The sequence below is a fragment of the Elaeis guineensis genome, chromosome 3, assembly GCF_000442705.2.
Source record: "Elaeis guineensis isolate ETL-2024a chromosome 3, EG11, whole genome shotgun sequence".
Taxonomy (NCBI): Eukaryota; Viridiplantae; Streptophyta; class Magnoliopsida; order Arecales; family Arecaceae; genus Elaeis; species Elaeis guineensis.
Window position 1 is genome coordinate 125,059,731 of NC_025995.2, and position 14,147 is coordinate 125,073,877.

The window sequence follows — 14,147 nt, forward strand, 5'->3', positions numbered from 1 at the left end:
TTGGAAAGGACGTAGTGAATTAAGGAAGCTCATCCTTTTCTTTTTCTTTTTTTTTTTTTTTGGATGACAAAGATCTTAGTTTGTAGCCTTCGATCTCTCAAACCACAAAAGCAAAGCTCTATGGTTTAGTAGAAACAAAAATATTAATTTTCCATACACATAATAGGTGTATTTTCAATTATTTTGCATCGACTTGTTTACTGGAAAGATGGCTACTTCGTGACTTAGAATGTGGACTGCTTACATTTTATACCAAGTTTAACAAAGTACAGGTTTTTCCATTTAGTTAGATGGTTCTAATAAAGTTACTTCATGCTACAAGTTAGCACTATCATTCATAACTGCAATGTGCGGCTACAAATAGATATGGAGCTGAAAGTAGTTTGAAGAATAATTTTTGCCAAAACTCTTTATTATTCTGTCGCAGCTAAAGCGAGAGCTGAAGAAAGGATGTGCTTTTGATGGGTGGTCTGAAGGTGTTATAAATTTTCCCCCTACCTACAAATACGAGTTCAATTCGGAGAAATATATTGGAGAAGATCAGAAAGGTGGGAGGAGAACTCCTGCATGGTATGGAGTTGAAGTACTTGTTAACTAAAGGCAATATTTAATTTCATTACTCTTTTTCTTCTCTTTTTAATCATTACGGGAGTCAGTATATTTGGAAAACTTGGATCTGTAGTATTTTATGATGCTGAGTAATCCCTTTCTTGGTCTATATATTAGAGAAAATGGGATGCTTTCTGCTTGCATCTATGGTTTATTAACCAATCTCAGTCTGTGCCTTCATCATTAAACTATTTTTCAAATTAAGCGTCTACGACTTCATGTGTATGATATGTATAAAGGACAAATATACAACGGTTATCCACTGTTGCATGTAACACAAAATTGGTCAACCTGTTTGAGATTTACATGTTCTGATTTTTCAGTTAGCACCATTTCATTTGAAATTACATAGTTGGAACTACCAAAAAAAAAAAAAATCATACCTAGTAATTAAAAGAGATCATGAAGAAAAAGTAATAAAAGAAAAGGTAAAAATCCTTGAGATGTTTCTCCTATTTTGGTGTTCTGTTCATCTGCTGCAGATTCTTAAGAGGCCATGTGTGAGATTGCGCTTGTATTATAAAACCTTACCAATGCTAGGACAGCTTTTTGCACGCAACTTCGTTATTGGTTCTTAGCCATGGTCAAGTATAAAGTCCCTGTTTGTTTCTTCTGGTTTGTTCTGATTGTTCAACCCGAATCAATTCCTGCTAATTGGGGTTTTGTCAGTCCGGGTCTGTGTAATGCATGTACTCAGCTCATTTAAAGTATGTTATCCTCTTTTGGCACTAGTCATAACAATCCTATATTATATATGATTCTTTTTCCTCCGTATTGCTGTTTGAACTTTGAACCTTATTTCATGTGGTTTCTTAACCTCTCAATTGATTAAAGTTCGTATATTTGTTGGATAAAGCTTGTTTTTGGTTAAATTTTAAGATGAAATATGATTGAGTCCGAGATATTAAACAACATTTTGGATATGTCAACTGAAATTATATATACTGACTATTGTACACATTTTTTTTGAGCAATCACTAATTTGTGTTTTATCTTGCACTATGGTATTATTTGTTTGTAGTGAAACATGATTCCGCAAATGTATCTTGATCTGTTAGAATATCATTATCAAGAGCTAACTTTTTTCTTTTTTTTTTAAGTTGATGGAAACCTTGAGTTAAAACTCATGCATCCATCCAGATGATTGATAATAACATTTTTTAGAAGGTGGTGTTCAGTAGATTTGGCCCTATGCCTGTACTTCACCAATTAATGATTCAATAGCTATGAAGTTTGAAACTCTTGTTGTAGCTCTTATGAAGGCCTGATTGATATCAATAGAATGAGATGTTGATTAATTTTCTAATTAATTTAACAATATTTTTTAAATAAAGGAAAGAGGATACATAGATTATATGCAAATGATTTTCCTGCTTTGACTCAAGTTAATTGCCGGTAGACAAACTTCTGACTTCTATACCGGGTTATATTATCTTTCCTTTCAGTTTACATTGTGTTTTGAGTAGTGAATCCCCTGGATACCATTGTAATATTTCTTAACCGTAGTGCATTTCCTCCCATGCTTCTTCAAATGCTATCTCTACATTTATGGGGCACCAAGAATATTGTTAATTTCAGCTTCTGTTTGCAATTTTCAATGATCATGTTCTTCAAGACTATAGTAACTGGTTTCTTCTCCTCAGGTGTGACCGCATTCTTTCATTTGGGAAGGGTGTGAAGTTGTTGAGTTACCAAAGATCCGAGCTGAAACTTTCAGATCACCGCCCAGTGACAGCCATTTTCACGGCTGAGGTTGAGGTATTCTCTCATAGAAAACTTCAAAAGGCTCTCACGCTGACAGATGCAGAGATGGAGGATGGGGAAATTCTATCAGATATAGATTTCGACGGAGGAATGGGCCGTGTAAGCTAGGCTTGAGGAGGTAAGTATCTTTCTTAGTAGAGTTGTTGCTCAGTTGCATCAAAATTCATACAAATGGAAGCATTTAGCTTCCATCAATAAGATGGTTTTTTCAAACACTTCATAGCTAGGTAGTTACATTTCACATCACATCTGTGATTGGCAAAACTCGGTCAACAAATTTTGTTATCATCATCTCTGGATTCAAAAAAGCTGCTGGATGGCCTATATATATAATCACTCTTTTCATGAAAATTCAAAATTATGGAAGATGAGGTATGTTCATTATCAAAAGAATCCACAACAAATGCAATCAACAAAATGTTTTTACCTCTTACCATGATGACGGCAGGCTGATGTCCTCGAAGCTTCCTTCCGGATGATCATGACAATTTAACTGCTTATGCTGGCATATGGAAAGTAACATTGTTTCTTCATAAATAAATTGCTCCAATATTTGATGCTCCATTTCAATAAACTGATGTAATTTTTGCTAATGCAGTCATGGGGATTTAGGAAGGAGACTGCTAAGTAGTAGGTAGGTGGTTGGATGGCACTTTCTCAGTGTAAACAAGAGTGCTCCTTACGGTTTATAGATATCATGTATATTGTTGTAATGTTCAGCAACCACAAATCTATTTTTCCTGTAAATATGTTGCTTCACTTCCATCAGGCTATCATATGTTCCTACCGTAATCACTGTCATTAAGCAGATGCAGAAAGCTACAGAAAGAGAGCAAAATAAGGAAGACAAAGAAAAGAAGAAAGAAAAAAAGGTGGGTGCGAGCATAAGGGCAGAAGTGAAATACGAAGAAAACCAACTCCAGTAGTAATAGGAAAGATAGCTTAAGGGAGAATAACTCTCTCCAACAACTTATCATGGATAACTCATTGACAGGCACCCTAAAGGGGCCTAGAAAGAAGTATCCGATTTGGCCGATTCCTCTACCTCAGATTTTTAGCTGTGAGGATTTTGCTTATGGCAAGCAATGGAATTTCCAACGATCCTTTTCCAAATGACTGTTGCTGCTGAAGGGACTTTATCTCCATAAATTACTAATATTTAGTACCAGATATTGACAATAGACTTAACGTCTCCCTACTACTACTTCTTCTTCTTCTTCTTTTTGTAAGAGTCAGGGAGGAAGTAAGATTCTTCCCACATGCATTTATTCATAGAAAAGACAAGTGTTTACAAGTGGATAGTAAAAAGAAGACCTATATTCTTACCCAAAAATGTGAAAACCTGTATGACTGTAACAGACACAACAGTACCTATTAGGTCTTTGCAATGCATGGATGAGTCCCATCATGAATAGTGTATGCTTTGTTCCTAAGTTCCAACATCCTTTACGTTAAAGAGTCTTGCCCGATGCATGGATGGGCAGATCTGCTTAGTTTCCTTCCTTGTATACTTTTCATGCTGGTATCCCTTAAGTAGTGGAATCCCCCTATCCCTCTGCCGGTCGCCCTCCAATGCAGTCGTCCATGCTTGATAGATGGTAGAGCTTGAGAAGTACTTCTTGAATGTTATAGTTGTGAGCAAGAGATACCCAACTCTGGGATGTGAAAACGGTTTGTTTAGCTATCGCTGGCACTGCAGCGGCTTAGAATTGAAACTTCCTAAGGTTCCTTTCTTTCCACAAGCACCAAATACCCATGGCTATTAGGCTTTCAAGAGTAGGACTCAATTGAGCAACAAGATCCTGCCTTCTCCAATTGTCCCACATGTCTCTATAAGTGCTTGGAAGCTCAATGACTATGAGCTTTCCAAATAAGGTCCTCCAATAAATCTTCGAATATTCACATTGCTCCATAATATGATCTGTTGTTTCACCATTTTCGCCACAGAAGCAACATCTATTTATTATGTCAACACCCTTTCTGACGAGATTCTCAGCCGTAGGTATCTTGTCATGGTAGCAAAGCCAGGCAAACAGTTTTGCTTTTTCTGGGAGTGGGAGTTTCCAAATATAGCACCCAAAGTGAAAGATCATACCACTATGCATGAGAAAATTGTAGCAGCATTGTACTAAAAGTAATCCATTTGTATTCTACTTCCATACCCATTTGTCAGAGTTGGGTGTGAGAAAAGAGGTTTGTAAGAGCAAGAATAATATCTGATACTCCGTTAATGCTATGGAACTTAAAGGGCACCTGAAATTTAACTCAATAGAGCTTTGATCCAAAAACTCTGCAACCGAACTTCTTTGATTCCTTGCTAACAGGTGTAAATGTGGGTAAATGATGTTCCGTGGAGCATTCCCTACCCAAGCATCATGCCAAAACAATAGTTGACTCCCACGGTCTACTTTTGGATAAAAGCATTCTTTGAATAGACAATGTAAATTAAGAAGGCTATGCCAGAAAGACGAGGCAATGCTTTTTAGATAGTGAGTTGGCTCCATTGGTAACCTTCCTGAGTAGTAAATAGCTTGTACCAATGTACACCATGGCTTTCCTTGCTCCTCGTGAAACTTCAACCACTATTTAAGAAGAAGAGCTTGGTTGAGAGTGGAAAGATCCTTAATTCTCAAGCCTCCAAATCGTTTTAGTCTGTACACTTGCTTCCAATTAACTAGATGTTTGACCTTGCTCCTAGAGTGGAGGCCATCCTAGATGAAATCCCGGCGTATTCGGTTGATATCCTGGATGATAGAGGGTGGGAGTTTCAACACCGACATCAAGTAGATGGGTGTGGCTCTAAGCACTGAATTCACGAGGACAATGCGTCCTACAAGTGTTAAAGTCCTACATTTCCACCCACATAATCTCTTGATGATTTTTTTTTGGGAGAAAGGACCAATCAGCATTAAGTGCTGCAATGGGATTCCAAGATAACGTATGGGCAGCTTTCTAGCATTGCTCCCAAGCATGGTAGCAAACCCATCCAGCATCTCTTCGTTAATTCTCAACCCAATGAGTTTAGATTTATGAAAGTTGATTTTTAGGCCTGTTATTAATTCAAAAGCATAGAGGATTAGTTTCAAGGTTTTAATGCTTGATTTTTCAGCTTTGCAGAATACTAGCATATCATCGGCAAATTAAAGATACTGAATATGCTCGATGATACCGTGGGGACCAATTTCTTGAATATGATTTTCAGAGTCAGTAGTCTCTAAAATTTTTGCAAAGATATCTGTTGCCAAAATGAACAACAAAGGAGAGAGTGAGTTTCCTTATTTTAAACCCCTTTTGTCATGGAACCAGTTGCCGATAGAATTGTTAATGACTAAAGCTGAGCTTGACGATTGAAGCAGAGATCTCATCCAGTCAATCCATCTAAATTGAGATGCTAGGTAGGGAGTTATTGATAACATCACCCTACTTTACCAGAGTCAAAATTGAGATGTACCTCTGGGATTGATTCATGCAGATTGAACAATTCCCAATTGGATAAATGTCTGAATTGAATATTTTATTTTCTTGATGAATTTGTTGAACAACCAGATCGAGTAAGTTGGCTCAACAATCCAACCTTAGCTTAAACCCAATTATGACCCGATGGAAGAAATGTCTTCTTACATATTAAGTTAAAATTATTTTTATAAATATTTTATGTGTCTATGTAACGTCACTATTTTTTATTTTTCGTAAAATATATAATGTCACTATTAGTTTGATATAACGGTCAAACCTTATTATCATAAAAAAAGATTAGGAATTATATAGGATATCGGATCTTTAAACTGCTTGGTTTTGGATTGCTTTTCAGGCTATCAGAAAGAGTGGGTCGAAATTTGTATCTCAGCTCAGACTCACATCGACCTTAATCCTGTCTTAGACCGGCTCGTTCACAGGTCTAATGATGAGAAAGAGGGAGCCAGGGACCAGAGGAATACGAAATTCAGCAGACGTCCACCACATCGCGCTTCCAGTGTACCACGATATTCCGGTCTGTGTTTTGACTGCCAACCGTCACCATACGATCAAGATCAGGGGGTCCTCTTTTTTTCTTTTAAGGAAAAAGGAGGGATTATTATTGTGATAGGGGTGCGGACTGCGGAGCTAAGATATACCGCAGAGGGATGAACCGAAGATCCAAACCAGTATAACCCAAGGGCACGAAATTAGTACCCATGCACGGCCAAAACCGGTACCCCCAAAACGACAGATCATACGGTGGCGGTTGGGAACACTATGTTTCTCCTGAAGGTAAACCCCGCTCTTCCCAATTGATCTCGTCCCAGTTTTCTAGGGTTTGAGAAGCGACAGATCCCGACTCCTCTCCTCTCCTCCGATTATATTATAATTGTTAAGAAAAAGGTTAAAGAAAGCACCACCTCGCAGGCATGGAGGACTACGGCTTTCGGGTTATATGGCTTCACACAGTTTACAAAAGCAGGCTTCCAGTAATCTTCCCTTCTTATTATCCCTTCAACTTTAATTTCATTATCTACCGAAATATCCTGACAGAATTGTTTGGCTTCTGTGTGGTACTGTCTGTTTTCTATTAATTCTTCGTAGGATTTGCTAATTTTTGGTAAATTTTTCTCCGAACCGCATAAGTGGGATTTATGTTTGTTTTAATGCCAATAGCGCCATACGCCGTGGGGAGAAAACAATCGAGGCGCAGAGGCCCTGGATACACGTTTTTCGAGCCCTTGAAGAATGCGATGTTTCCTTAGGATGGAGAAAGAGTACTATGCTATGACCGAAATATGAGAGCAAAGGATAGTTATCATGAAATAAAATCAACATACATTGTTCTGGAGGTGTGGATTGGTTACTGAGACCTCAATCGAGTAGTTAGCAATTAATTAGGGTTTTCGGGTACAAAGAGGATGCATGGGCGACAAGATAAATATGTGGTGGAACTAGGGGTAGGGTAGCTGGAGTTAGAAAGGAATGCGCTACAGATAAGTTAGAAATAGCACCGTTAATGGATAAACTGAGAGAGAACTATAGCAAAATGTCATTTGGTAGCAACCATAGCTAGGAGAAGTTCACTGCCGAATTAAGGCAAAGGAAAAAAGAGCCAAGGCCTATTGACCAGTGAGAAAAAGAAAATCTTATATGTGATTTGAAGGCAGTTGCAGTATTAGATGACTTGGATTGTTCAAAAAATGAATGGTGAAATATGACAAAGCTTGCCACAAACTTATGGAATAAGGCATGCCAATTATGTATTTATATATTGTATTGCAGAAAAGTTTTAAACTTTTATTTCCAGGGTTTTTTATTTTTATTTATTATTTAACATGTTATGGGTTTCATGTATTCCTTGCTGATGGCAGAATGTAATTTCTCAGGGAACATGCCAAGAAATTCAAAGAAGAAGATATGCAAATTTCTATGGAAGGAAAAAATTGCATGGTCACAGGTGCTAATTCTGGCATTGGTTATGCTACTGCAGAGGGTCTGGCTTCACGGTAATGGTTTCTTCTCACCCAAATGATGTAATTCTTCTACTGAAACTCTTTGCTGTTAACTCTCATGAAGAATGTTCTCACATAATATTGTATCTTATTATTTTTAGTGGTGCAACGGTTTATATGGTCTGTCGCAGCAAGGAGAGGGGAGAGACTGCCCTCTCTAAAATCCAATCAACGACGGGTAACCCAAATGTCCATCTGGAGGTATACTGCCTGAAGATTTTGTTTCTTCATGTGATTCATCTGACAATTGCCATAGACATCCATTGGATTTAAAAGTCTTGGGCACAAGAACATTTTGACGTAGTCATAAAGATCAAATACTGGACTTTCTTCTCTTACATTTTTGCTGTTTGACTTGTGAGCAAATCATTGCTTATGTTGTATCATATCAATTTTTTTTAACATGTTTGATTATTTATTTACTTTTTGTGGTAGGTTTGTGATCTGTCGTCCATCAGCGATGTTAAGTCATTTGTGTCTAGATTTTCTTCAGAGGAGAAGGCACTTCATGTTTTAGTAAGCTTTTTTCTTGTATATTGTTTCTGGATTTTGAAAAGATACATAGATAATAGTATAATACATCATCGTTTATTACCTTTTTAACCATGCTTTATAATTTTGATTCAAATGTTTCCTTCATCCAAATTCTGGTTATTACAAATTTTGAATGAGTGAAGAAGATGTAGTGTCTGTCATATGTGTGTGTTGGGGGGGGGGGGGGGTTATGCATGCATGCTTGTGTTCATGCATAGGTTTGTATGTAGTAGTACGTATAGAAGGTGCCATTAAAATAGGCTTTTAAATTGCAATGAATCATGAATTCCTCTATGCCTATAACCTTGTTATCTGTTATTTATTATGGATTTTGCTCGCTTTTCTGTTCATGATGCCGTATGGCCTATGATGGTGACAATTTTCTGTGAATAATATGAGCTTTATCTTTTCTTTATTTTTAAATTATCATTACCTTGCCTTATTGAACCATAGGATTTATTCACTCGTTTTTTTTTCCAAAAAAAAAAAAGAAAAAGAAAAAACACAGTGGGGGTGCCATGTCTATGATCTGAAGTGGAACCTCCCTCCAGTGCACATGCTGAGGAGAGGGGTGCCAACCAGCAGATGCATGTCCCCAGACCACCCCCACCATGCAATGTGTAGTTAATGGGCATGCTGCATTGATCAGACTTGTATTGCAAAATCAAATAATTAAATTTCACATCAAAAGGTTAGGAGAAGGCAAAAAATGCCATGACACTGGGTGGCTAAGTTGGTGTTAAAGGTATTCACGAAGGCGCTCATGTCTGCTTGAAAACCTATTTATTTGTATTTCTGGCAATATGTTACCCTATTATCTCTTTGGAGCATCCAATTATTATGGACAAAATATGTCAGCATTTTTTATTGAAGTTCTGTAGATTTGTGGACAGGAAAATAATACCTAAACAAATGATCATATAAAATAGTTGTGTTTTTCTTCAAGTAATTTCACCATGTCTGGATCTTTCCAAAATCCCGGGGAAGTTTATTTTGCTTAGCTCTTCTTTACCTTGTGATTATAACAAAGTAAATCCTTATACAAGTGAGAAATAAGATGGTGCTGACAGACTTGTGCATTTAGGTTAACAATGCTGGCTTGCTGGAGCCCAACCGAGTTACCACAGAAGAAGGGTGCGCGCCTTTCATGATTCACCATATAAATTTGATCTTTATTTACTCTTTGCATGTGAATTTCACCATATCCTTCCCATTCAGTTTAATAGAGGTTATGTTGCTAGAACTTCCCTGACGACTTGCCTATCACATTTTATCATCTTCTGCCAGATTGGAGTTAAACTTTGCTGTTAATGTAGCAGCAACATATACTCTTACAGAACTAATGATGCCATCATTGGAGAAAGCAGCACCTGATGCTCGGGTTATTACAGTTTCTTCTGGTGGCATGTACACAACACCTTTGACTGAGGATTTGCAGGTTGCTTTCTTTTTATTCATACTTCTTAAAGGAGCAAATGATATAAATGGATCTGGTATTACTGTTTAACTTTGGTTTCGTGTCATGTCATTTTAAGACCACTTATTTGATTGCTGTATTCCTTAATTACACAGTTTCCTATCAGTTAATTCTCATTTATTATTTTGAGTTCTTTAGACAGGTAGGTTGATTTGTTGTCTGAATAATAACAATTTGCTTGGGTTTCAAACCTACATTCTTGAACTTACTGACGATATTTCTCGCTGCAGTTCAGTGAAAGCAAGTTTGATGGGGTGCTACAATATGCCCGAAACAAGAGGGTTCAGGTCAGCAAACAAGGTCTAGAATTCCTTTGTAATATCATTCATCCAAGCATGCGTTCTACTCTGACTACAGCATGAGTGTGAATGTTTCAATAATTCAATGCCAAAAACTAAAAGCAAGAGTTGAAGCATGCCACTTCAAATTTGCTCTAGGCTTGAATATAATAATTAGAACTTCCTTGATCACAAGAATAACGCACAAGAAGTTGCTGAAGCACACAAGTGATACGGATGCATTTGTTAGGACTAAATACTTTTATTGAAAAATATCAGTTCCTTGGAGTCATAAAATATTCACTAGAGATTCATTATGAGAAAACTATTCTGCCACAAGGTGTGATTAACTGGTATGTCTTAATGTTGCTATTGTCTCAACACCCTATATTAAAAATGACTTTGAAAAAACCTGTCAAACAATATCCTTATTCCACTAAAACAAGTACTTTGATCTGCTGTTGAGAAGAAGAAAGAACTGTTGAAGTAATGTGGGATCCCTCAATTTAGAATTAGAAGAACCTATTGAGCATGTGCCAGTGTTGGCATTGATCTGGGTGCAACTTTTCATCTTATTGTCGCTCAAAGTTCTGGATGTATGCGGTAAGAAAAGCCAAAAAGCCGTAGTACGAAAGGTATGGAACATTAAGGCATCTTTGAAACCAATACTTATAAAACTAGATATGCATATTGAGTGATGCACCGAAGGACAGCTTGTTAGATGTATGTCCTAGAAGTCAATATGGCTGACACATTGTAATATATGTAGGGCACAATTTTGTACTTAATATATTGATATGATTAATAAAAGGGACAAGTTCTTTTTCATTTAAGTATAATGTGTTCTTGAATCGTCCATGGAATTAGTTTCGATACATACTTTCAAAGTGTTGAGAATTAGAGATATGTATTTCATTCCTAAAAGCTCCCGGTCATAGGATCATCATGAGGGCGATGATAGATCCGGATAGACTGGCGTACAAATCGCTTCCTTCGGGATAGATGGGTCTCTAATCTATGTGTATAGACACAGGGCGACAAGTGTGTGTGGTTGTTAGAGAACAACTGGCACCGAGCGTGACCATACGAGAGATTACTTGGATTTCTATTCAATCGTCAGTGATTTCTCGATATTGTAGTTGTGTGTCTGGTCTTTGACTTGAGATGATACTATTGCTCGCAGTGAGGCTGCTGGAGTTCGATTGACATATGAACATGGGTCTCAATGAGCCCTTGTAGTGGATATTGACGATAGTTGGTCAACTGTAGGAGTAGAATGCGCATCAAGACATGATCTATCAATCTTGATAGAGAGGAGTAGTCCTATGGGATTTGAGAAGTTAAGTCCATGAATCTGTGGCCACAGTAGAGTGATTGATGGAAAAGAGTTTTCATAGACATCACATCTGGACTTAAGTTAATCAAATTTATTATATGACTGATATTGAGGTTTGACGATTTATCCATGACCTGCCATCTAGTCGGGACTCACGATAGAGGGACTGAATCACACGTTAACTACATCTAGAAGTTCATTTCAGTTCTACTGAGTTACCACTATATACTGCTAGGTGTCACTGGTGGATTGTGAGAGCTTACTAGGATTGTTTTGGATCAATAATCCTTGATTGAGTTATAGTGGAATTGTTTCGATCCATTGAAAAGAATTTCAATGATACAATGATATAGATCATTGTATGTCTCACTACCAGATAGAATTGAACCTATGAGGTCACACAACATAGGGATCATGTCTGGAATTAGTAATTGAGCTTATGAAGTGTTAATTGGGTTAGAGAAATTCATTGGGTTCATGGTAACCTTGTTAGCACATGGTTGGACCCAATTCCTCTTTGAGTTAGGATTACTTATTTGATAAGTTAATTCTAACTTAATTATCTGCTGATTACCTACATGAATAAGATTCATGAGACTCCAATTATTGGGTGTCTAAGGTTATGGATCACATAAATTAAGAGTGCAAGTCCCTTATGAATCTCCTTGATAGTTATTATGGGGCGCTACTTTGAATTGTTCAATTTGGATGTGTCCATTGATTAGAGAGCCTTTAATTCTCATATGGGGTGTCTCTTGGGTGCAAAAGAGGGTGTCTAATTATGGGTGTAAGGGCTCCAATAGTTGGCGCCTAATGGGCTTCCTAATGTAAATTGGATAACTTAAGTTAATAGGAATCCTAATGCAAGTAGAACTTATATTATATAATTGAATAGGATTTAATCTTTGTGCCTATAAAAGGGACCTCCCCTAAGGTCCTAAGACCATCCAAGCCGCCCCCTCTCCATGCCCAAAGAGCTCCCCACGCCCCTCTTCCTTCTCCCTTTCTCTTCTGCTCCCTTGGGCGTCCCATATATGCCTCACAGTTGGGACGCACATCCTAAGTGTTGCACACGCCCAAGGTGTTGGGCAGCCCTTCATCTGCTGGTTGTTGGTCTCTCGTAGCACTACAAGGCAAGGAGAAAGGCTAGAGAGAAAGAAAAGATAAGGATCAAGGAGAAAGATCAAACGTTGATCGCGATCCAGACTTCGTTCAGATTCGGCAGGCTGAATTTTGGAGAATTAAAATTCAGATCTTAGAGGGCTGTTCCAGCCTGATCTCAAGTGGATACTCGTAGAGGCCGGACACTTGTGCGGCTAACAAAGAGCCTCGTCTCTTTCAGATTCAGATTTGAAAAAGGGATTGTGAAAAAGATATGTGATTTGATCACAATTTAAATTTCAGCATATGAAATAGATCCATGTGGTTTTATATTTTTATGCATACAAAATTCAGATTAAAATTGTTTTAATCTTATTCTCTGCTGCGGTGTTTAGAAAATTAAGTTTTGAAACACATATGCATGCTTCAAATCTCAAATTCCAACACAGTTAACTCACGTTACCTGAAAATTGAATCGTGTATCATATAAGCTTTATCTTAGAGTACTATAGCAACCTTTGTGAAGAAATTGGAGAACCAAAACCCCATTGCAGATTTACAACTTTGACATCATGTCTTCATGGTTCTCTATGAAATCTTATTTTGAATAAAGAATGATGCTTAAAACAAACTAGATAGAAGATCTGGAGCTACATGAAACTTCAAAGGACATAATAGAGGTTCTCTCATCTACAAGGATCACTTGCAGATTATCTGTTTTAATGGGTTGAAGAAGAATTTCTAGCTGTCCTTGTTGACTTGATTGATGGTGGTTTTTTTCCTAATTATATTCTATCAAATACAAAACATATCAAGATGCTTCTTTCCCTTGTTTACGTGAATAAAATTAACACATTTGGGTTTCCTTCCCTCTCAACATGTTTCAGGTAGCATTAACTGAAAAGTGGGTCGAAACTTACAAGAGCAAAGGGGTTAGCTTCTACTCGATGCATCCAGGCTGGGCTGATACACCTGGAGTAGCGAAAAGTTTGCCTGGTTTTTCAGAGAAGTAAGAACACGCACGCAGCCATCGGTCGTGACTGCACTGCACTTATGCATTTCTATAGCTTGATATTTTTGCACATATAATCCAGGTTATCAGGGAAGCTTAGGACAAGCGAGGAGGGTGCAGACACGGCGATTTGGTTGGCCTTACAACCGAAGGAGAAGCTGGCATCCGGTGCATTCTATTTTGACCGTGCAGAAGCACCTAAACATTTGCTATTCACGGGGACAGCTAGGTCACATGCTGTCATTGATACCATCGTTGACAAACTCCGTGACTTGTGTCATCTCCCTTTGTAAATTTAAGCCTCTGTTATGTCAAGCTTGAGTTCCAATGGCTCTAATGGAGACGATGCATTGTAGTGTATTTGGATCAAATCCAAATGAAAATTGGTCAAGAATAGAAAAAAGAAAGTAATAGTACGATGCTGTAATGAACAGTGTATAAAGCAAAGAAAGTAATATAGTGCAGTGTGATGTTTGCTCGTTGGTTCATGTTGTATAGTATGATTGTTTGCTCGTTGGAGGTCCCCCAAAGAAAGGGCGCCTCAACCAATTATTTAAAAAAT

General features: G+C 37.6%; 2 protein-coding genes across 2 annotated transcripts in view; both read left to right on the top strand.

The window, feature by feature from the left end:
- LOC105040349 (type I inositol polyphosphate 5-phosphatase 1) overlaps positions 1-3,486 on the top strand; it is a 37,333-nt gene extending 33,847 nt beyond the window's left edge. Inside the window, 3 exon segments of the mRNA XM_073254866.1 lie at positions 428-570; positions 2,253-2,491; positions 2,811-3,486. Coding sequence (XP_073110967.1) covers positions 428-570; positions 2,253-2,481 — 372 coding nt within the window. The 3' untranslated portion in view covers positions 2,482-2,491; positions 2,811-3,486.
- Positions 3,487-6,312: 2,826 nt separating this feature from the next.
- On the top strand, positions 6,313-14,073 carry LOC105040303 (uncharacterized). The gene is made up of 10 exons (XM_010916773.4): positions 6,313-6,624; positions 6,760-6,821; positions 7,722-7,841; positions 7,949-8,048; positions 8,283-8,363; positions 9,466-9,515; positions 9,669-9,819; positions 10,089-10,145; positions 13,461-13,582; positions 13,668-14,073. Exons 1-10 carry the CDS (start codon positions 6,610-6,612, stop codon positions 13,876-13,878), a joined length of 969 nt encoding a protein of 322 aa, XP_010915075.2. The 5' UTR covers positions 6,313-6,609; the 3' UTR covers positions 13,879-14,073.
- Positions 14,074-14,147: the final 74 nt, after the last annotated feature.

Coding starts and splice junctions, on each gene's coding strand:
- LOC105040303 (XM_010916773.4), top strand. Junction 6,822..7,721: donor TTTACAAAAGCAGGCTTCCA/GTAATCTTCCCT, acceptor GTAATTTCTCAG/GGAACATGCCAAGAAATTCA. Junction 13,583..13,667: donor TTGCCTGGTTTTTCAGAGAA/GTAAGAACACGC, acceptor CATATAATCCAG/GTTATCAGGGAAGCTTAGGA.